The sequence below is a fragment of the Saccostrea cucullata genome, unplaced genomic scaffold, assembly GCF_032062105.1.
Source record: "Saccostrea cucullata isolate Sc308-1 unplaced genomic scaffold, CSIRO_AGI_Scuc_v1 ctg382, whole genome shotgun sequence".
In the NCBI taxonomy this organism is placed as follows: Eukaryota; Metazoa; Mollusca; class Bivalvia; order Ostreida; family Ostreidae; genus Saccostrea; species Saccostrea cuccullata.
The window spans coordinates 792,962-818,068 of NW_026925758.1; the positions used below are offsets into that span (position 1 = coordinate 792,962).

At 33.9% G+C, this 25,107-nt stretch overlaps 1 protein-coding gene across 9 annotated transcripts; it reads left to right on the forward strand.

Annotated features, from left to right (window-relative positions):
* Positions 1-7,509: 7,509 nt before the first annotated feature.
* LOC134269768 (uncharacterized) lies at positions 7,510-21,798 on the forward strand. Of its 9 annotated transcripts, XR_009992636.1 has the most exons (8): positions 7,533-7,692; positions 13,048-13,121; positions 14,119-14,269; positions 15,103-15,523; positions 15,679-15,765; positions 19,109-19,176; positions 20,725-20,878; positions 21,036-21,786. XR_009992636.1 is itself a non-coding variant. In XM_062751976.1 (6 exons), exons 1-5 carry the CDS (start codon positions 7,602-7,604, stop codon positions 15,680-15,682), a joined length of 741 nt encoding a protein of 246 aa, XP_062607960.1. In that variant the 5' UTR covers positions 7,533-7,601; the 3' UTR covers positions 15,683-15,723; positions 19,107-19,125. The 9 variants fall into 9 exon arrangements, 5 of the variants coding, with proteins under 5 accessions (XP_062607959.1, XP_062607962.1, XP_062607960.1 ...); XR_009992635.1 differs by having other exon boundaries at positions 15,103-15,765; XR_009992634.1 differs by lacking the exon at positions 15,679-15,765 and having other exon boundaries at positions 19,109-19,194.
* Positions 21,799-25,107: the final 3,309 nt, after the last annotated feature.

The window sequence follows — 25,107 nt, forward strand, 5'->3', positions numbered from 1 at the left end:
CCGCAATAGAAACAAATACAATTCCTAACTGTAAATGAATCGTCATTAATTATATATTTCTTTTGTTTAAGAATAGGAACACACTGGTTGATGTTCTTTAATAATTCCGCTGTGCCTTTATCAGACAAGTGAATGCCGTCTTTCCAGTAGAGCTCATTTGCTTGATTTTTTCGGAAAGATTTGCTCATTGGGATAAGAGTAGCTCCGTACTCTTTGCACACATATCTAATAATTTCATTCACTTCACTCACATTTACATCTCTACGTGGTAAGACTTCGGAGAGGTACACTTGTATTCCCGGGTGCCGTTTTTGTAGATCGCAAATAATTTCAATGAAGTCATTTTCAGTTGATTCCGGATCGCGGTTACTTGATACATCATTCCCACCCGCCTGAATGACACTATTACGGAAGGGCGACACATCCATTTTGGCCAATTTTGCTTTTATATGCGATACCTTGGCTCCTCTGTTTGTAGAAACTTTCACAGATTTATTTAATCCACGAGTTCTCACTCTTTGCAGGATTGAACTTCAAATTATGAGGGATGATCCACTTCGTAATTTTAGTTCTTTTTCATTTTTTGCTGCTTTTAGGGCTTTGGGTGTTTCCTCGTCTAATTTTGCAAGTTCTGTGGGGCAAATCTCTGTGTTTGTGCTCGTTTCAGTCACACTTTTAATGGTGTTGCACTGCACATGTCTAGAAATGCCGCTAGACAATGTCGTAAGCCTCTCTGCAGATGTCTCCTTGTGTTTGACTGCCAGTTTGTATGTTTGCGTACTGGCAGACACAGACGATTGGGGATCTTTAGAGCTCAATTTCTCTTTTAGTTTTTCTACCTCAAGGGTGAGGAATTTAACAGTCTCAGTCAGCTGTTTTATCGTAGCTGCACTATTGCAGTTACTGCATTCACCGAGTTCATTGTTTTTACATTTTTTATCAATAGCTTTTGGTGTTGAAGCTGACTGGGGCTGTGGCTGGGTAGATATTTCAGCGATGATAGGTTCCACATCATTTACAAGTTCTTGCAGGAATTTTTTGTACCAGGTGAAAGCAGCATCTCCTTGGATATGGAGAGAGTCTGTAGATTTGTAGAGTGTAACCGTTACAGATTTACAAGGAGTCTTATAAATCCATCCATTTCTGTTACTCCGATTGTAGAATATTAGGTTCTTCTGCAGGAGTCTTGATATTTTAGAATATCCCTCATTCTCAAAAGTAATTGTTACACTCTCATTGTTAAGCTTCACTTTTTAGCCGGGCTTATTGCTCAAAGAGCAATTGCCGGCTTATGGGATCCTGTTCAAGGCAGGATGTTGACCCCATAGTCGCCATTTTAAAGTTACGTGCAAAAATATAGTCTTACTCTCAACCGCTTTTGAGATAATACAAACGCTAAATAAAGCAACAAAAATAAAACGCAGTTTTATCTATATAAAATAAACATTAGTAGTAATGACTTTGAAAACTTCATAAGTCAAAGAACATAGTTCATTAGCGTAAGGATTTTTGATAATCAGTGTTACCGTAGTTCTCTACACATACGAGGTAAAGCAGGAGAGGGAACCAGAGTGACCTGTTTGTTTACATTCAGCTGCGGTAGCAGATTAATTCTGATTCTGACAAAATCGGACCGTGGTATTAGGATTGAAAACTCACTGTCAGTGTCTTATCATTTATATTGATAGTTTTAAAATAATTTTTTCATCAGAATATAAACGTGATTCATGTAAGAAATCCATTCTGCTCTGTAAACGAGCCCGGCTCTCTGTACTTCTGAGTACTTTGATATATAATCTGGTATACTCACATCTTCTGGGGTCGACTCATTTTGACTGTTAACAAATGAATTTGAGAGTCCACTAAGAGAGTCCAGAATTGATAAAAAAAAAACTTGTATTTTCACTAAGATCCATTTTTATCCATTGTGTAGTTATTATCTTCAATAGAATCTTAATAGAGAGATAAGAGCATCACACAGAAAACACGTCTGTTCACCTTGACTGTCTTATCTTGAGTTGAATGCATATTTTGCTCCAAATGTACATTGATTACTTCGTATTCGAACTTCAGGGTCATTGATTTAAGGTTCAGCATACATTTATACTCAATCATGAAGTCTAGTCCTAAAATTCCAGATCCTCTAATTGCTGCTACGACTGCTTCATGTTTTATAATCTCGCCTATTCTAAATTCAAAAATTGTCGACCCTTTCGTTTCTAATGTCTTGCCATCTGCTCAAGTGAGTACATGGCGTGTTGCTTGCAATTTTGGCTGACTTGACGTAGGAATAGCATCATATGTTTCATAAGATACTATTGTAACAGAAGCTCCAGAGTCTACTATGAAATTAGCGTCTACTCCATTTACATTGGTCGGGATATAGAGTCCAGAGTCTATTGATGTCAAGCAACCGCTCCTTATCTGGCAGGTTGGTACTGACGACTGGTCTGATTTCTTCTGTGTTGACTCTTGCTCATTATAGGTCTTTTTCTGTCTTTCTCTCTGTGGACACTCGCGGCTTATATGTCCCTTTTGATTGCAAGTAAAACAAACGATGTCATTTCTTAATGTTCGTTTGCCACCCTTACTTCGCTGTACTTGACTCCTCCATTGCATCTGCTGTTGCATAAGCTGCTTCAATTCCTGGAGCTCCGACTTGAGTTTCTCTAGTTCTGTGTCTTTGTCATCATTCTGCTTACTACAGTTTTCTGTATCTACTTCTCTTAACAACTTATTCCATTTACCGGTTCTCTTTTCTTCTGCTCTCATACACGCATCAAGCTCTACTGCAATCTGTAATGTTTCATCAAAAGTCACAGGCCGTGCACGCAGAATTTTCAAACGGATTTCAGACTCTGTCGGCGAGTTTAAAAAGCTGTCTTTTGCTAACGTATCTAACACCTCTTGTGGTGCCTTTGGGTAAGCCAAGGTGACTAGTCGTCTAACTGCTTGTCCCAGCTCCAACAGTGATTCCCCTGGTTTTCTCTGTCTCATTCGCAGCTCAGACTTGTATAGTTCTTCAATATTTGGTGGTGCAAATCGCTTTTCAAGTGCATTAACAAGCTCTTTGTAGTTATCTTTCTTTTCTGAGCTTAAATTACTTAGGACTTGTTGTGCTGCGCCTCTTAGACTTACTGCCAAGAAAAGACATCTCTCTTTTTCGTTCCATTCGTTTAGTTCTGCGAAGTACTCAAAATGGACTTTGAAATCCATCCATGGTGATATGCCGTCAAAATTTGATGGTGTTATCTTTGACCTGCGAAACTGTACATCTTTAGATCTGCCTGGCGGTGAATCACGGTTTTCTTCTGCGTGTGCCAACTCTCGATTAGTACTTTGATAACTCTTTGCAGATTTTGCCTTTGTCTCAGCGGCAGTACCTTTGCCTGTATTCTCTTGACTCGATTTTTCCACCGCTTCGGCGTCCGTCACTTTCTTTGAAATCTTCTTGTAAGCGTATTACTCCGTTTAATGTCGCTACTAGATTATCCTGTAACATTTCTATAGATTGCCTATTCGTCTGTACTGTTACATCTTCTTTCTTGTTTTGATTACTTGTAGATAATTTAAAAGATGTCATTCGTCCTGATTTTGTCTTTGACTTCGCTGAGATTGGATATTCATTGTCCTCATATTCTGTTGGATCCAGGAACAATCCGTCCAGAACTGGCGTACGACCTCTTGATCCAAGTATACCTCTCGGCGTACGACTATCATGCGGCGTGCGCAACATGCTAGCACCTTTTTGCGAACGCATTTCCTCGGGCAAACGCGCATCTTCACTTGGTCCCTTGCCCGCAAAATAAATATTCTCATAATCCCATGATAACCTTGGAGGACTCTCTTCTTCCACCGTCTTAACATCTGTGGTATCTTCAATGCCAGAGTCGCGCATTGGTTTCCGTCTTGTGCGCCGCTTCGCTATTTTACTCCAATTCTGTTTTTCTTTTTCTTCGCCTCCCGATGCCATTTTGTATCAAGGCTGATAGTTTCCAATCCCGACGCTGCCACCAATTTGTTACGGAGTTAGTTTGATTTCTTACTTCTCGGAAATAAAAGATGTTGTAGTTTTTATAATTCATTGGAAGTCTATCATCAACAAACAATATGGCGTCAGCAAGGCACAGCATCAATTAATGTGCATCCTTATTCAGGATGAAAGCTGTAATGTTTCCTTATTCAGGAATGTTTGCCTTATTCAGGACTTTCGATCTATTTATTTCTTTATCCAGGAACTATGGTTCTTATTCAGAACCACGCGAGCCAACAGACTAATAAATTAACAAAAATCATGGTTTATATACAAGTATAATGATCACGTGATTAAATCAAAGCGACATCTATACATTACAACAAAGAACGATAATCATTACATAAAATAAACACATAAATTATTAAACATATTATTTATAAAGTAACAAAAAGCATTATTTTAAAAGTCTCTATTTACAAAGTCCATAACAGTATATTTTTTATTTGATAAAATGATCCTGCTTGTAAGTATGCATGTCAAGACAAATGGAAAGAATTGAAAGAAAAAAGGTTCTCAAAATAAAAAAAATAATAAATATTTTTTCATTTTTTAAGCATTTGTACGAGTTAGATCTTGATTCGATTCATGTAACGTATAATTGCATTTTTAATGTCATTAAAGCATGCATAGACGCATTCTTGTAAACAATAGCAATGGGGATGGATTCAATTTTAACCCGCCGTTTCTTGGCACTCAACAAATTCATTTTTCATTATGTAGCTGCTTAATTATTTTTTTTAATCTTAATTTATAGTTTTTTTATATTTATTTTTCTTATTCAGTACATCAGTATATATTTTATTATTTTACTTTCATTCTTAGATTAGATTGATTATCAATGCCTTGACCCAGACTGCGAACAGGTCATGGGGAGCTGTCTTAACATGAGGCTAGGAAGAGCTTATACAATAGTAGTGATTTATAGCATTTAGATATTATAGCTTGACCTTTAGTTTAGTTCAGGGGTGCATGATTAAGAGGAGTAATATGAAGAATCATAAAATATAAACAGGATTTTTGTGGTGAGTGGTTGTAATTTGGGAGAGTAGTTTAATAATGGGAATTTAACTTGAGTTATGATTATGAACCACCGAAAATGTGAACAGGATTTACTCAGAAACGCTACAGTTATCTAAAACTAATGTGCCACCTCCGATCTTGCATTTAAAAGACTTCAATAGAGCTTTAATCTACAGGTACTTGTGGATAGGACCCTCCCCCACTCCGGATATTCATCATCTGTCTTACATTAAATATATAGTGGGGTATTTTTTGTGGAATGTTTATTTTATGGGGGTTACGAATTTTTTCCTATTGTGCACATGATAAATACGTATCAGTAAAAATATAATTTATGAAAAAGAATGTCTAGTAAGCCCCGGGGTTGAATTTCGGGGGGGGGGGGGATCCAGTATCCACAACTACCTTTGCTTCAATCTAGTCTCGTACAACCAGACACTCGGTTGTCCCGTAAATTAATCTCCATCGAGCAGAGATGTACGGAAACAGCCGATCGAGTGCCTGGTTGAACCAATCGCAACTATGTCGGCCAAAAACTTTTTCGACCTCTGACAGAAATGTAACCGGGTTCACATAGTAACAGGAAAGATTTTCTGATGTTCTCAATCTTTTATGTAGCAATAACAAATGTTCGAAATAAATACAACACACAATATCACACACAATAAAATACACAAAGAGAGATAACTCTTCTTGCTGCATAATGGAACCTATTCTATAAATATTTCTTCCATAAATGCTATTTCTCGCTTTACCATGAAATTAATATTATTCGGATAAAACAAGAATAATCTATATACGATTTACTTTCTTTGTATATCATAATCATAAGAAATTTTAGTGAATTAAATAATACTGCAGTAATTCAATTATAAATCACTACTATTAATGAAATAGAAATGCTTCACGTTACGATTCACATAACAATGAAATGCACATGTAAACACAAAATATAGAGACACGCATTTCACGATACAAAAAAAGATGTGTTTGTGAAACACTATGCGCCCGGCGGCAACAAAGTTCAAAAAATATTTTAAGCAGATAAGTCAAAGTCAAGGTCACAAGTCGTTGACCTTGGTGTCATTTGAAAGAACATTAGTGGAGTATACATACCAAATATGAAGTCTCTATCTCTCATGGTTCAAAAGTTATGGCGAAAGTTCCTAAAATCTATTATTAGCATATAGGTCACAGTCAAGTTCACGTCATTGACTTTGGTGTCATTTTAAAGAACTTTATTAGTAGAGTATGCACACCAAACATAAAGTCTCTATCTCTTATGGTTCAAAAGTTATGGTAAAAGTTCGAAAAAGCTATTTTTAGCATATACGTCATAGTCAAGGTCACAAGGTCATTGACTTTGGTGTCATTTTAAAGAACTTCATTAGTAAAATATGCATACCAAAATGAAGTCTCTATCTCTCATGGTTCAAAAGTTATGGTGAAAGTTCGAAAAAGCTATTTTTAGCATATACGTCATAGTCAAAGTCACAAGGTCATTGACCTTGATGTCATTTGAAAGAGTGTCTTTGTAGGAGTATGTTTATCAAATATGAAGTCTTTATCTTTCATGGTTCAAAAGTTATGGCGAAAGTTCGAAAAAGCTATTTTTAGCAAATAGGTCACAGTCAAGGGCACAAGGTCATTGACCTTGGTGTCATTTAAAAGAACTTTATTGGTGGAGTAAGCAAACCAAATTTGAAGTCTCTATCTCTCATGGTTCAAAAGTAATGACAAAGGTTAAAGTTGACAACAGACAGACAGACAAACAGATAAACATACAAACACTTCAAACAGCTAAACAGACAAACAAACAGGACAAAAACAATATACGCCTCGGATCTATGGATCCGGGCGCATAATAAGTACATTGCGTATCATACCCAATATATGGTATCAAACACTAGTAAGCTACATCCAGTACCTATACATCTGTCAAGTGGATCTATATAATAATAAACATATCATATACTGTTTGCTATTAAATTCATCTAAAATAATTCACACAACTTTTACTATTCATAAAATAAATGACTGTGTTATATTAAAAGAAACTGACTTTCTATGGATAAATAAAGTCCAAGATTAATAAAGCACAACATTCTGTGTCTAGATCAAAATGACCATTCTAGACTCTACTTGAACAATATTAATCACGTGACTTATACTTTCAACCAACCAAAACAAGAATTCAATGATCCATGAAAAACTGACCCGAAATAGTATGGAAACCCCTTTCTGATATAATATTAAAATAGAATAAAATGAATTTATAGAAAGCTATAACTTTAATTATAGACTAATGTTTTAAATTAATTTTGCATTTATTTTATATGTTTAAAATAAATCAACTCACACACTATTACAGAAAGACCCGAGATGATGCTATTGTGGTTGAACGAGACTGGACTTGGAGAGATGGATATGGTTTCATTTTCGATTTTGATCAAAATCGAAAGTGAAACTATATAAATTCTCAGTAGGAATTTCTAGGTAACTGCAACGTTGCTTTTCCCGTATTTCCGCCGACATTGAACATAGAATGTGTGGTAATATTTATAAACAGTTATGTGCCAGTATATTGATTGCATTCTTATCCCTCGGCGTTTACTTGACCATGAACATGATGAAAGGTAACTTTAAAAATATATTTATTTTGAATTCAAAGCATTTTTAACTAGTGCTAATTGTAACGGGGCTTACTATATAAAATTTATTAAACATATTACACGTAATTAAATAAGACAAACTCTATGTTGTACAACGTTTAACACAGTGATATGTTCATTCAAATTTTATCATTGCACAAGCATGTGAATGCATGTGCGTAATGACCATATCATATTGTCTACACAGTTTTATATATTTTAATACTAAATATTAAATATTTAATCAAGAGTATAAAAAATTATGCCATTCAAGTGTATTTTTAATTTTCAAAGCAAGTGCATACATGAGCATGGTGACCAACCTTCTTGTATAAGTCCATTACATCTTTTGTCCTAAATCTCACCCCGTTTGGTTCAAAACCAAAGTTAACTGTTTAAAGTTTCAGCCAATCAGATTGCTAACATATACATGCATGCATGTGCATGGTGATCATGCCTTCTTGTAGAAGTCCATTATATATCCGCTCCAAATTCCTGTTTGGTTGAAAACCAAGGGAGTTAAAGCTGTTTAAAGTTTCAGCCAATCAGATTGCAGCGCATGTACAAGCACGTGCATGCATGTGCATGGTCACAAAAACATTATATATATCTATGTTCCCATAACTTTTAATTGAGAGGACTTATGGCTTTCATATTTCACGTGCATGTGTATTTCTATATATTGACAAGTAATACCTATGTTCATAATTTCAAAGGATTTCTTCAAAAAACAAGAAAGATTTGACCTTTCAGCCAATCAGAGCAAAGCGCACGTGCATGACTTTGCAATTTTGACCATCATCTTTATGCACTAAATATATCATTACTTTTAGTTTAAGCCATAACTTTTGAAAGTAAGGTCTATATCAATTATATTTCATAATATATGTCTTTGTGCGCGCAAAAGGCCTTTAGGCAAATTGAATATCAACTAAAAAGGTTTTACCTATTTGACTTTGACCTTGGACAAAAAATACCCAGGAAGAAGAAGAAAAAACTTTAACCTTTGCCATGGTAATCTTTGTATGATATTGTATGCATTGATTTTTGTGTAGAGAAATGTGTACATTACTTCACATAATGTAATCCTTGTAAAAAAAGGTTTTACCTTTTGGTATTGTATCCTTTGATTTTTACTGTTAAAATGAAACTGTTGTCATCATATATAATCTTGGATTTTTTTTACTTTTAAAAACAAATTTGACTATTTTAAATTTTGAAGGATTAGAAAACTCAGAACTTACAGTACTTTGATTTTTACTACAAAAAATATCCTGTAAACTTGGTACATAATTTTTATTGGAACGAAAATAGCTTATAGGTTACTTATTGAATGCATTGATATGTGTAGAAAAACATGCCAGTTTATCACAAATGTGAAATACTTGTGAGAAGACCTACTTTTACTTTGATTTTTATTGCAATTTTAAACGTCAACTAATATATATGAGACTGTATGTATTGATTTTGTGTGAAGAGAAACATTAAACATAATCTTATCCCTGGCCATAACTTTTGAAAACAGGTGGTTATATATTTGGGGCTTTCATAGAAATATCTTGAAAAAATTTCAAAAAATGAAAATTGATATTTCTTGTGCGGACAGAACACACGAAAACTACTTTGGACAATGTTATATTATAAAACTTCTGTAATTTACATTTTTAAAAAAAAGTTTAATCAAAATGTCATATTTATTGCCATACAGGTCATCAGTTTTTCACGGAATTTTATAACACGTCATATATGTTCCTTAAATTGAGAATAGATAACCATCTCTTCGTAATCGCGCTCACAAAATTTGTGAATAATAATAATAATAATAATAAAAAGAAACAATACAAACATATAACTCTTCCGTTGTGGTGCTATGATTTCAGAGACCCGTTGACCTTTTTGATTGAACCTTATTTTAAAAAAAATTCACTTTACACTTTGATAAATTTTAAGGAAAACATTTGATAGAACAATTACATGAAAGACACTATAATGTCATGGAAAAAAAGACAGTTTTATAATTTTACTCATACCCACAAAGAGACTGAGAGATTCGGGGTACACAGTTTTTGAATTTGTTTGTCTGCAAATATTTAACCGCATAAACGTATGGGCATATCTTTCCCGCTTTCGCGATAGCAAGGGGACTAAATTGACGTCTGCGTGTTGTCCGTCACAAAAACTTTAACCTTGCCCATAACTTTTAATTGAGAAGACATATTTCACATGTGTATTTCTTGTAAGTTATTGCAAATACCTTTTGGCCATAACTTTGAGCATGTGGTTATATAAGCCATAACTTTTGAACGGTAAGGACTAGAGCTTTCATATTTCATAATATATTCTTTGTGGCAAGGCCTTTCATTGAATATCAACAAGTTTGACCTTTTGACTTTGACCTTGGAGATTTCCGTACTTATGAAAAAACTTTAACCTTGGCCGTAATCTTTGAACGCTAAGGGTTAGAGCTTTCACACTTCACATATGTAATTCTTGTGAAAAGACCTTTCATTGGCTACCATGAACTTTGACCCTTTGATCTTGGATTTTGACCTACTTTTAAAAACAAACCTTGACCATAACTTTTGAAGGGTTAGAACTAGGGCTTAACCTACTGTTTAAAAATTTCTTGGAAAACTTTTGAAGGGTTGTTGACTACAACTTTACAAATGTTAGTAGGCTTTCATAAAGCAAAAACTATATGTTGGTAGAGTTTGACGTACATTTCAGGAACTTATCCCCGGCCATAACTTTTGAACAGGTGGTTTTAGGGCTTACATATTTCACAATGGTATTTCTTGTGAGAAGACCCTACTTTGGGTTATATTACATATTTAATTTAGATTTTTTTTTTAAAAAGTTTAATCTTCGCTTTATTGCCATACAGGTCATCAGTTTTTCACAAACACTTCTTGTTCCTTATACTGAGAATAGATAGGGCTTTCATATTTGACATGTGTATTACTTGTGACAAGATATTTCCGAGGGTGCTATGATTTCGAATATTCACCTTTTTGATTGACCTTATTTTAAAAAAAAAATCAATTCGAATATAAATTTTTTATGACATTTGAATAGGGCGTTCATTTTGACACAAAGTGTAAAAGCATTACCCACAAAGAGAGAAAACGGGGGCAAGTTCAATTTTAGTATATTTAAATCAAGTTTGTACAAAATTAAAAGACACTGAACTCTGTGATTATCTTGGCCATAAGGTGTTATATGGTGCTTGGGTTTTCATATTTCACATTTGTAATTTATTCATTTTTTCACTTAATTAGTTGCATTATAAAGTGTAGGTCACCAAATCGATACATTACAATCAGCTTGTATTTCATATTCGCTCTTCACATTTCTTCGAAAACCTAGGTGTTGACTACAACCTTTTAATCACATGGATCCCTTGTTTATATAAATATCATTAAAAATCATTATCTTGAAATTAATTGGCCAAAATTAATTGTTTTTAATATTTCACCTGTTAGATAATTGTTCTTTTGATAAATTGTAGAAGTTATCAGTGAATACTTTAGTAAGACGATCAAATAACCTGGTTTAGTCATAAAATAAAAGAGGTTTAGAATTTTAAAAAAAAAAAACCTTTCATTTTGTTTATTTATATTCGTTTCGGTATAATAAACAATTTGATAATTAGAAAAAAAAAATAATTGAGGTGCATTTATCAAGCTCTACATGAGATTTTTATTCTGAAAAAATGGCATAAAACCTATACTGCTTGTATAATGGAGAGCTTTGACAGCAAAAATATATGTTATAATGCAAAATGTATTTCAAATGTATGTGATATGTGAAAGAAATTGTAAAAAGATCACGAATATTCGAATATCAATTGCTGACACTTTTGACATCCCTGGGAGATACGAACCATCCGAGGAACTCCGAGTGGGTATAACTCTTTTTGGCTTTTATGACAGTGACCTTAGAGTTTGCCGCACATGTTAAAAAGTTTAACCTTGGCCATAACTTTCGAAGATTTAGAAACAAGGCTTTCATACTGTAGATTGGTAAATAATTACGACGGTTTTAAATTCACGATTTTTATTTTTCCGCGAAATTAAACCCATCATGAATGCAGTTATTTAGGTTTTAAAAGCGTTTAAATGCTTATACGAAATTTCGATTTTAACACCATGGAATTAAAACGACTTACAGTATTTCACAGGTGAGTTCCTTGTGACATGACCTTCCTTTGATTCCATCAAGTTGGACCTTTTGACCTTTACCTTTAGAGTGTGACATGCATTTGAGAAACTTTAACCCTCGCCTTAATTAAGCTCCCATACGGGGTATCAGTGTTTCACTAACAAATCTTGTTTAAGATACATATAATCTAACAAGGAGTGTTATTTTTATTAAATTATTTAAATTTCTTACATTTAAATGTCTGAATGATTAAACTTTTGTCCTTTAAATTAGATATTCTTAAATACTAGTAAATGTAGAACTATTAGTTTCATTTAAAATAATCCTTTGAATATTTAATGTCAAAAAATTGTGATGCAACCTTTGATTGCAGAGGTGTCTGAGAGAGAAATTAAAACAACTCTGCGGGCATCTTCCCAAGTCAAGAGTTTCTGATCCGCTCCGCTCCACATAAAAAACGTAATATTTAGCGAGACGCGAGTACCTCGCAGTTATCTAACTTACTACCGCTCTCTTGCGGGGGAGTCGAGAAATCTCTAAATCTCGTAAGATTTCTGGGGCACATGACATTGTTTGCAGTAGTGACAATCACATGATTCGAACAATTTTATGCCGAAAGTGCAATGTATTGCCCAGCATTGAACTCCAAATAGTAGATTGTCAAAAAAGGAAAGTTAAGTATATTTTATCACCTTTAAAATGTGACGATTTTCAATGAAGAACCCGCTAAGTTAAAACTATCGCAAAATATGTAACATTTTAGGATTAGCTCCTATCAAAAATTGAATACAATTGTGCACTCAATAGGCTGGTTCAGCGGCAATTTTAGCAAGGAATTCCACCAGGATTTTTACTTATCTGTCATTATAATTTCTACAGTGATCGATCTTGCATTGTATTCAATAGCACATTTGCCCCCATCCAACAGACGCTTCCTACCTCCATCACGAAAGAGTTTTGCTAAGTTAAGTAATCGCGATATCAAGTACATGTAATACTTTGAAGCCTTTCACCGGCATTAAGTGATATGTATGTGTGAACAATTCTCGAATATTAATGAGATATAAAATAACATGCAATCAATTAGATTTCATACAGATTATTTTTTAATTTTTAAATGATATGACATGAAGTCATTAAACCAAATCTGGAAATGTATTTAATGATAATATTCAATAGAACAAATCGCTGAGAAATTCGTCGGAGAAGATTCCGTTGTATCTAAGATAAAGAATGGTCTCTACGATGTGAAGGTAAGAAAACAAACAAAAATCAGAATTATTGTCAAAATGGTCAAGAGCAGCAATGCTCATTTTTAGCTCTACTGGTCAGAGACCAAGAGCTTATGCGATAAAAAATTAATGTGTACAAAATCAAGAAATTCAAAAGAATTCCTGATAGGTGTAGATCCGTTTACTGTTTAAGATTGTTCTGTAAGCTTTTGTAAAAATCTGTAAGCAAATTTTCAAAATGCTACTCCTATTACAGTTTTGGTCTGATTTCAATACAACTTGGCACACATGCGAGTAGACTATACTGAGATACATAATTGTCTTTTATATTGTTTTTTTTTATTTTGATGAATGATGTTTCCATGGTAACTAAAATTGAGAATTCTGTAAGGTTTTATTTAAAGCTATTCCTACATTTGTGGTCTCTATGTGAAGGTAAGAAAACAAACAAAAAAGAATTAGTCAAAATCAAGGATCATTATTCTATTTATTGCTATGATAAAGTTTCAAGTCCCAACTGCTTTGTTTTAAGTATAAACCAGTAGAGCTGATTTCAATATAACTTGGCATACATGCAGAGACTTCTGAGATACATAACTGTCATAATTGTAATTTATGTGATGAGAAATAAAATTGAGAATTCTGTAAGGTTTTATTTTTTCAATGTGTGGTCTAATACCAGCTAAAGATATTTTTTTAAATACTAGTATTTAAATTTCCTTTTGTATATCAAATTGACAAATTTTTGGCCGAGATCCGTGCTTTTTTCATACGGATGAAAAAAAAAACAATTCAAAACTTCTAGTTGTGCATTGAACATTGAACAACGAAAATTTGAATGCCATTGATCATCCTAACCATTAAACTAGGTGTGGTTGATGTTTTAATTAAGTTACAGGTGATTATATATAATGAAAAGCCACGTATCGGTTACCATAATATTTCATTGAGTAAAAGGAAAATCAATCCAAATTTGACAATACCCAGTATGTGAAATGTAGTGGTATCTATCATGCAGGTAAACAAGTTCGCTGCCTCGAAAGTGGAACAAGAACTAGATAAATTCACGAAATGGGAGGAAGCGTCGGAGGTAACTCATGTAAAAAGAATTCGGATTGAAAACTTCTCAGATTTCCTAGATCACCTTCTGGAAACTTATAAGGAAAGTGGTAAGAAAACTTCCGCTCTTGGCATTTTTTAAAGAAATACGTATACAATGTACATGTATTATTTTACAAATCAATTTTTTTATCTTGACCAGCTTCGCTTTAGCTGTCTGTAAACATTTTTTTTTCAAAAATGCTACTCCTCCTACAGTTTTGGTCTGATTTCAATATAACCTGGCACACAAGTAGATTACACTAAGATACATCATACTGTATATCGGTTTTTTATTTCGATGAACGATATTGCCATGGTTACTAAAAATAAATTTTTTTTAAATATACCTTCAAAATGCTACTCCATACACAGTTTTAATTTGATTATTATATAATGTAGCACAAGTAGACTACACTGAGATACATAATTGTCTTCATGATTTTTTTTTTCATTAAAAGATTGATATTTGCTATTGGTAACTAAAATTTTAAAAAACTATAAAATTTTATTAAAAGCTACGCTTACAGTTGTAGTATTATTGCAATATTTTTCCACAAAAGAGGCACAATCAAGGATCATTATTCTATTTATTGCTATTGTAAATTTCAACTGCTACTTTTCACTTCCTTTGTTATAAGTACTCGTACAAACCAGTAGAGCTTCAGTCTCTACAGAGACTTCTGGTTTATTTGTTTAATTGTATCTGTCAATTCAAGAACTTAGGCTTTATTTGTAATTACATTCCTTCGAAAATTCCCAAGAACTGGCCTCCATATACCTGCAGTTAGATTTGAGCCTCAAGTTTAGAATTTAGTTTGCAACTCAAAAAAAAAAAAAAAAATCTGCACCACGTTGGAAACTGGCGATGTATTCTAATGCTAGTATAATTTTTCTTTAAAAGGCGTCACAGAGGCAGATAGAAATAAATGGAACGGAGTACATTTTGCAGACGAATGGACGTCCAAAATTGTTGAGTGGAAATTTAATGCTGACACTGCAGATTCAACCGGTGTCCAGGGGGCACGATTTGGGATCGTGGGATTCGCGAAATCGGCAGATGGAAAATACGTCGACTGCATGTTAGCAATTTACAAACTGGACTTTCGACTGGCGCCAAATTTAGTATTGAAAGAAAACTCTATCCTTTGGGGACTTTACGTTTGGTCGACAGTCGAGAAGGAGGAGATCGACAGAAGCATCAGTCGGGAGGAGATTACTAAATTCCAGAATTTTTTCCGATACAAAGCACTGAATGAATTCAAAAAGGAAGGGGTTATTGATCGAATTTCGTACACAGATCGATTGGAATATAAATCAAAGAGGTATTGAAGTATATGAGTACAACTTCGGAAAGAGAGACTATTTAGCTTTATAGACGTCCGTTTAATGTATCAATTTATAAACTGAATTCATGATTGTCGCAGATATTAGCTATGGCAGACAATTCCATTCTTTGAATACTTTACTTCTGTTTAAGATGAGACAAGAAGCAAACTACACTGTAGCAGAAGCATCAGGGTGGAGGAACTCGCTTAAGACGATGGTCGAACAAGCGGAGAAAATTGTGATTTCAGTTAACAATAATGTGTATTTCACGTAAAATCTCCACAATTTGTAAAAAAATATATATAGGTGTTCATTTTTTTCATTAAAATACAAATTCATGTAACGTGCAAACAGAAAGGAGGACAAATGTGATATTTCTTCATAATATAACAAAAAATACTATATCAGTGGTCTTCGATCCAATTTTAGAGACATTGTAAGTAGTCCATTATGTGTACCATTTCTTTTTTACATGCTCAAATTATTCTAATGCTAGAAGTACTCTTGAGTTTCATCTTTCCTGGTCCTGTGGTTCTTAAGAAGAAGATTTTTAAAAATACCATTAATTTTTCACTAATTCATATATCTCCCTTAGAAAGAGGGTTTGGCCCTTCAATTGAACAGACTTGAATACCTTTACCCAAGGACACTTTGTGGCATGTTTGTTGGAAATTGGCCCAGTGGTTCGTGAGAAGATGAATATGTGAAAAGTTAAGGACAGACAAAGGACAATTTTAAGCTCACCTGAGCCGAAGGCTCGAGTGAGCTTTTTTGATCACATTTTGTCCGTCGTCCGTCCGTCTGTCTACTGTCCGTCCGTCTGTAAACTTTTCACATTTTCGACTTCTTCTCAAGAACCACAGAGCCAATTTTGACTAAACTTGGTACAAAGCATCCTTGGGTGAAGGGAAATTTTAATTGTTAAAATGAAGAGCCACGTTTCCTCACTAGGGGAGATAATCAAGAAAAGACAAAAATAGGGTGGGGTCATTAAAAAATCTTCCTCTCAAGGACCACTGGGCAAGAAAAGCTGAAACGTATCTGGAAGCATCCTGGGGTAGTGTAGATTCTAAATTGTTCAAATCATGACCCCCGGGGGTTGGGCAGGGCCACAGTGGGGAATCAAAGTTTTACATAGATATACATAGGAAAAATCTTCTTTTCAAGAACCACTGGGCCAGAAAAATTAAAACTTATGTGGAAGCATCCTGGGGTAGTGTAGATTCTAAATTGTTCAAATCGTGACCCCCGGGGGTTGGGTGAGGACACAATTGGGAATCAATTTGAAAATCTTCTTCTCAAGAACCACTGGGCCGGAAAAGCTGAAACTAATGTGGAAGCATACTGGGGTAGTGTAGATTCTTAATTGTTCAAGTCTTGACCCCCAGGGAAAGGGCAGGGCCACAATGGGGAATGCGTTTAACATAGAAATACATATATATAGATAAAATCTTTAAAAATCTTCTTCTCAAGAACCACTTGGCCAGAAAAGCTGAAACTTATGTGGAAGCATGCTGGGGTAGTGTAGATTCTAAATTGTTCAAATCATGACTCCCGGGGGTTGGGCGGGGTCACAATGGGGAATCGAAGTTTTACATAGAAATCTATAGGAAATATCTTTGAAAATCTTCTTCTCAAGAATCAGTGGGCCAGAAAAGCTGAAACTTATGTGGAAGCTCCTGGGATAGTGTAGATTTCAAATTGTCTAAATTATGATCAGCGAGGTAGGGTGGGGTCACAATATATGTTACAAGGGAGAAATCTGGTAAAGAACAGCATGGTCAAAGGTTCTCAGGTAAGTAATGTGGCCCATGGGCCTCTTGTTTATTTGAAAAGCTCACTTGAGCCTTCGGCTCAGGTGAGCAATAAATAAATGCAGATGGTACCCCACCCACCCCAAAAATCATTATACATGTACTAAAGTTTAAACTTTTAATGTCTGTGATCCTGGAACCAGAGAAGTTTAAATTAAATTTAGTTAGTTGCCCACCTCAGTTTGTTCGTTTTTTTTTTTTTTTGTTTTTTTTCAAAACGTCACTCCTGCTATATAAAGACTTGTTACGATCGCGATTCCAATTTAACTTGGCACATAAGTAGACTACACTAAGATCAAAATATTTTCATCTGTTTTTAAATTCGATTTAGTATAATTCATGATTGTTTTTATCGGTTTTTAGCTCACCTGAACTGAAAGCTCAAGTGAGCTATTCTGATCACAATTTGTCTGTAGTCCGTCTACCTGTCTGTCCGTCTGTAAACTTTTTCACATTTTCAACTTTTTCTCAAGATCCACTTGGCCAATTTCAACAAAACTCCACAAGTCATCCTTGGGTGAAGCGGATTCAAGGGGAGAAAATTAAGAAATAGTGAAAATTTGGTGACATGTTTTAAAAATCTTCTTCTCAAAAACCAATGGGTAGGAAAAGATGAAACTAATGTGGAAGCTTCCTCGGGTAGTGAAGATTCAAGTTTGTTCAAATCATGACCCCCAGAGGTAGGGTGAGGCCAAAATAGGAATATATAGGGAAAACTTTAAAAATCTTCTTCTCTTGAACAGCAAAGCTAGGATTGGTATATATATATATAAATATTTATATGGAAGCGTCCCCAACATCTTTAAAAATCTTCTTCTCAAAAACAACAAGGCCATTGATTAATCATATTCATATGGAAGCATCCCGAGGTAGTGTAAATTCAAGTTTGTTTGTTCAGATCATGACACCCAGGGGTTGGGTGGGGCCACAATGGATGACCAAAGTTTAACAGAGGAATACATGGGAAAAATCTTTTAAAATCTTCTTAAGAACAACAAATCCATGATTGGTCATATATGGAAGCATCCCCAGGTAGTGTAAATTCAAGTTTGTTCAAATCAAAACCCCCGGGGTTCGGTGGGCCACAATAAACGACCAACGTTTTACATAGGAATACATATGGAAAATCTTTTAAAGTCTTCTTCTAAAAAACAACAAGGCCATGAATGGTCATTTCTCTAAGGAAGTGTTCTCAGGTAGTGTCGATTCATGTTTTCTGTTTTTAAATCATGACCCCCGGTGATAGGGTGGGGCAAAAATGAAAATTCAAACTTATAGGGAAAAAAGCCACAGTAAGTCAAAGAAATATGTAAGCATTCTTTGTAGATTCAAGTTAATTTAAATCATCCCCCTTATAACTTTTAGGGGTATGTTGGGACCACATACATTTACATGTACGCTTTTCTAAGCTGGATTGATTTTTGCTTTTTTCTAGCCACAGTGCCCATTACAGCGATGTGGCCCATGGGCCTCTTGTTGATTTTTGTCATTGAACTTGATGCAAAAAATAAAATTTTCTATGAAATTCACTCAACAACGTTACATATGCTATCATTCCTACATTTCAATGTTTTTTTCAATATACGTCTGGGCGAGCAAAACAAGATGACCAGGCATCATTATTAAATAGGCACAGAGTCATAGTCGTTTATTTCTATTGAACAGTATAAATTACTAAGATACAAGTAAATGCGGATGGTACCCCTCCTTCCCCGTCCCAGTTCCTTTGGTCCTGAATAATTACGTTTGTATTATATTATCTTTCAGATTATGTACCGTTAGGAAGCATCGAAGATGTTCTCATGGATAGTGTGAAAGAAATAAGCCTCGAATGGGTAAATAGGGTTTTTAAGGTGACATAATTTCAAAGTGACATGATCCGTACTTCTGAAAACTTGATACATTGAGCATGTTGAGAACCATGCGTTATTGAGCATTTGGTAATAAAGGTTGTACTTTTATGAATCTTTCACAATATAATAAATCTATGAAGAACATCAATAACTGATTAACCACGCTACTTTTTTTGTATCGCTTAAAACCTGTTTAAATACGTTGTAAAAAAGACGTTTTACTAGTAGCCTGCACAAGCTCAGATACTTGCATCTAGCTAGCGTTGACAAGATAAACCAAATTGCAAATTGCTAATATTGCTTTTAATATCAATTTTTTAGTAAGATCCTTGCAATAATTTCACAATTATCACTAAAATTGAATACAGGAAAAATATACCTATATGAAATTTCTTAGATATACATGTAAATATGTGGATAAAATCACTTTAACCCTTAATTAACAGATTTTATTTTCAGTCATTTAAGAACAGAACAAAATACAGATTTGTTATGCTACTGGATCGATAGATCTGGGGCGTATATTGTTTTTGTTCTGTCTGTTTGTTTGTCTGCAAGCTTAAAACCTTCGCCAAAACATTTGAACCATGAAAAATAGAGACTTTATATTTGGTTTGCGAACTCCAATAATTAAGCTCTTTCAAATGACACCAAGGTCAATGACCTTGTGACCTTGACTGTGACCTATATGCTAAAAAAAACTTTTTGTCTGCAAACTATAACCTTCGCCATATTTTTTGAACCATGAAAGATAGAGACTTCATATTCGGTATGCATACTCCACGAATCAAGTTCTTTCAAATAACACCAAGGTCAATGACCTTGTGAACTTGACTGTAAACTATATGCTAAAAATAGCTTTTTCGTACTTTTGCCATAACTTTTGAACTACAGGAGATAAAGAATGCATATTTTTATGCAAACTCCTCTAATTAAGTCCTTGCAAATGGCGCCAGGCAATGACTGTGACGGTTTGTTCCTATCTCGCCTTAACTGTAAAACTTAGCATTCCCATTTCGCCTTAGTATGCTCTCAGGTGAATAAAGGTGATGAAGATTTATTATATTTAGCATAAAGTAATTTTTTGTATTACATGTATTATTTCATTCATTGTATTCATAAATTCCCATTAACTGTTAAATTCAATCTAAAAAAAATTTATCATTTATTTTTTTTATATCAACCAAGTGATAATATTTACAAATACTACACACATACCTGTATGCTAAAAATAGCTTTTTGTACCTTTGCAATAACTTTTGAACCATAAGAGATAGAGACTTCACATTTGGTTTGCATATTCCACTAATCAAGTTCTTTCAAAGGACATCAAGGTTAATAACCTTGTGACCTTGACTGTGACTTTAATGCTAAACATAGCTTTTTTCAAAATTTGTTGCCGCCGGGCGCATAGTGTTTCACAAACACATGTTTTTCAATTCCTTCATATCTATGAATGATTTTAATTATTGAATAAGATTTCCATGCCGCCAAGATTTTCTGAAACATATATAGAATTATTTTATACAGGTAGGAGGGGGAGACATTGGAGCTCTGCGTCAACAGGGACTTAACATTCCTCATTCAATACGCCGACCATGCCAATTTTTCGTCAGAAGAAACGTACCACTGACTTACATACACACTCTGTTTGAATTCTGGGAAAGGGAGATTAGGTTTTCTGGTATATAAAATTAATCTTCCAATATAGTTCAGTAGTCCAAATATGCAATATACTTACAAAGATACAATCAGTTTAAAAGCAGTTTCTATATAAAGGTTCAAATACTAGTACTTATGCAACTACATATACGTGTAAATCAGTTTAAAATATTTGATAGGTATAACTTTACCCAAGTCAACCCGATTGAAATGGAAACATGTGCTGTATGCTGAAGGAACTATACAAACCTCTAAAGGATTTCAATTCCTTTACAATTGGCGTACTTCAAGGGAAAGTGTACAAACGGTGTTCACAAAAACAATACTAGTAACGAACAGGGATGGTACCGTCAGTGGAATTCTCATCGTCTGTCAGGAGGAGTTTAGCTATGACCCTCTCATGGTGACGATCACAGAGCGTCATACTGCCTTGTGGGGTCTGTTAAGTTGGGAGGAAAGCAGGAGAGAGCACATCCCGCGAAATATAGATACGTGGTCCATAAAAACCCTACAAGAAATCCTGAGGAATGACGCAGTTCATCATATTTACCAAATACACCAAGAGCTGTCCACTGAGCAAAGGAAGCAAAGACTGCTGATGTAGACTCCGTACACGATTTTATATGTATATACAATTTAATAATGTGTATTGTTATCATTAACAATGCAGTATACATCTAGATGACTAATTAACAGTTTATTTTACAAATAACTATTGTACAACATATCGGTAATATTTTATAAAAATACGAAGGATCACTATTGGTCATGCAAGGTTTCCTATTTGAAAATGAAATTCGGCTGCTTTTTGAGTTTATTAAATTCCTATGTAGGTGTGTAGTCTATCCCCATGTCCTAAAAATTCACTGATACATTCTTTGTTTCCATGGCAACACCTCAAAGTAGCAGTTAAGGGGGCCGACTATAGTCTCCATTGCGCAATATTTCGCGCATCATAGTAAAATGAAGCGTATTTACTGTTTTAGTGCAATTTTTTTGCTTAATTATTAAAATTAAACAAAATTAAGGAATTATAGGTATAAAAATGTAATTACAATTTGATATAACCGATTCTTTAACCGATTTTTCAATTGATAGGTAGGTTGACGTCGTTGCAGTGTGTTTTTGACTTTATGATAATCTGTAGCTCTTAAAGAAAGGGATGATAAAAATATTGTTAAAGAAAAAATAATAAACATACGCTCTTGAAATTTAAAACATAGAAATTTGAGAATATCTCCAATATTTTTATCATGTTTTCATGTGAATCCATTGTATACGTCATCTTTTATGATACTCCATAAAAATAGTAAAATTTGCTAATTTTTAGCATTTCGAGTCGCCCCCTCTGGTAACTAGAATGTAGAATTTTGTGTTTCTTACATATTTTGTATAATATAGTATTACTCATCAAATATTATAGTTTGAACAAAATGTCTATTGTAGTATTTGTATAATTTGCTTTAAAGTGCTAAAAATTGGCATTTTCCTATATAATCCTATAGTAAATGTACCAATTTTGAGACGGTCCCTCAAAAATACCTTAGATTTCCCCCAAACTTTGCATGTTGAAGCTAATGTAAGTTATATATGGTATAAAAATGAACAGTTTCGCTATTTTAGTTTTCACACAATAAAACTATTAGTCGGTCCCCTTAAATCCAATTTTACATGTGTTGTTGATATTGCAAGGTTCTAAGGATGCATATTTGCTGGTCTTGAATTTTCATTTTTTTTTTTCAAGAAAGTAGCAATAACCAAATCTTAATAATTATTTTGCTTGGTTACACAGGGTTACCATGGCAACCATAAAATCTTTATTTATTGAATAATATTGCTAACTTATCTATTGAATTAATGTTAAATAATTTCATTGTTTTTCTTCAGTTGTGGATAGAGTTTGATCGTGTAACATCTGCCATTAGTAGATGTTGAGCGTTTTTCAGCATATTTCAGCATTTTTTTTTTTTTGTATATGTAATGTACCCTGGTACCATTGCGTAAAAGATATATTCTAAACATTTCTATAAAGCTTAAGTGGATACAATGTGTCTTTTTTTATGAGAATGGTTTGTTTGCTTTTCCTAGTTGTTTTTTTTATTAAGGCTTAATAAAGAGCTAAAGTTCCTGAAAATCTCATATTATTTATTTTCCAAACTTTTCCAGCTGTTACCAGGTACCATGGCATCCAAAAGACATAGCAACGAATTTTAATTGATTTTAGTTCTGGTGTCAAGTACTAAGAATGAGTAAAGTATCATCAAAATCAATGAACAATCGCTGCAAAGAATTAAGTTAAAGTTATTACAGATTTCTAGTCATATAGAACTTTAAAGGCGTATTCAAAACATGACCCTGGGGGAGGGTGGGTCAAAATAGAGGATAAAAATTTCACATGGAGAAATAGAAGAAACAAAATGTGTTTGTGAAACACTATGCGTCCGGTGGCAAGAGAGTTTAAAAAATATATATATTTTTAGCATATAGGTCACAGTCAAGGTCACAAGGTCTTTGACCTTGGTGTCATTTGAAAGAACTTTAAAATTAGTGGTGTATGCATACCAAATATGAAGTTTCTAATCTCCTATGGTTCAAAGCTATTATATAGCATTTTGGTCACAGTTAAGGTCACATGGTCATTGACCTTGGTGCCATTTGAAGGAGCTTAATTAGTGGAATATGCAGCGCGGGGAGGGGGGGGGGGGCGGCGATTTAATATCTTTATCTTTTAAAGAGCAGCAGATTCGTGATAAGTTATATCAATGTCAATTGGATACTAGTAGTTCAGATTCAAACTTGTTCATGGTCCTGAGAATGGGGTGGGGCCATAATATGGGAAACGGATGTTTGCATGGGTAGTTTAGAATGTCTAGAAGAAGTTCTTATAAATTCTTCCAAATTATAAGTATTGATGTGAAGAAATCTTATAAATATGAAGGAAAACATTGTACTTCAGGCAATTTGTGTCCGCTGCTTACGGAAAAAAAATAATGTGTGAAAGAACCAGCTTTGAATTTTTGGGCATGTGGAGAAAGGAAAAAAGATTCAGTTTTGGCCTTTAAATTAACTTGGAGATTTTTTTAAGGTAAAGTATTCAATACTAAAAGTGTCACTGAGGCAGTTTACAGAAAATATAAAGATTATTATCTGGAAACTATAATAATATTATGTGCATCTGACATTTTATCATCAAAATCGATAGGGTTCTAATCTGGGTCATATAGGCAGTTGTGATATTTTGAAAATTTTAACTGAGAAAGCACAAAGAAAACTAAAGTCATCATCTGGAAATTCTTTTGCATTTCATAAATCCATGACCTTTGACTTTTGGGCATCAAAATAATTGGGGTCATGATCCTTAGACCATAAGTAGTTGTGATGTGTATTTATATAGTTTATTATCTCGACCATCTAGATCTAACTTCAAAATCAACATGGATGTTTTTAAGCCACAGGGAGTAGCGATATAAAACTCTATAGCTGAGACACAATTAAGGCTTATTGTACATAAACAATTTTTTTTTTACATAGACAGAAATATAGCTAGACAGACAGCTAGACAACTATCCCACATTTTTAGTGAAAACGAGGGACAAAAATTTTTAGGAAAGTTGTAATTTAAGGCATCTTTAAAAATCTTTTTAGTTAATCAGTATTTTATTGACAAATTTACAAACAGTCATGTACAAAAATAATAAATGTACATTCAACGAAATTGGGAGATTGTGAAATAAACTAATTTAGAGTCCCCCTTTTTTATAAAAAAAAAAAATGTAAGAGTGTGTAATATCTCAAAAACATAAAAATTTTCCCGTCAAATTCATCTTTATGTCGTTCTATCCATAATATGGAATGCCATATACGACAGCCAACTGCTTACTGCCAACTGCTGACTGCTTACTCCCAACTGTCAGCTGGCTACTGCTAACTGCCACACATATTTGAATAAATTTTATTTTTATATTGATATTTATGTGAATTTTCAAAAAAAAAAAAAGAAAAAAAAAACAGGCGCGGATCTAGAACATTTTTTCCAAGAGGGTCACTCATGTTAAAAAATGATTAAATGACCAGATATTTCTTTAATAGAAAATAAACGTAAACTAAAGTCATTTTTAATTTGAAAATTTATTTGACCGGGGAAAAGGTAATAAAATGTCAAACCTTCATGTCTCTGACATTTTTTTAATACCAACTTAACACGAAACCCAACCCCCGGGACAACAAAACCTTTGAAGAGAGTCCCTTTAA

Bases quoted from the DNA above. Each gene is read 5' to 3' on its own strand.
- LOC134269768 (XM_062751975.1), top strand. From the start codon at position 7,602: ATGTGTGGTAATATTTATAAACAGTTATGTGCCAGTATATTGATTGCA. The intron at 7,693-19,108 runs GTAACTTTAAAA...ATTATCTTTCAG, and splicing joins GACCATGAACATGATGAAAG to ATTATGTACCGTTAGGAAGC. The intron at 19,195-20,724 runs GTGACATAATTT...TATTTTATACAG, and splicing joins GGGTAAATAGGGTTTTTAAG to GTAGGAGGGGGAGACATTGG.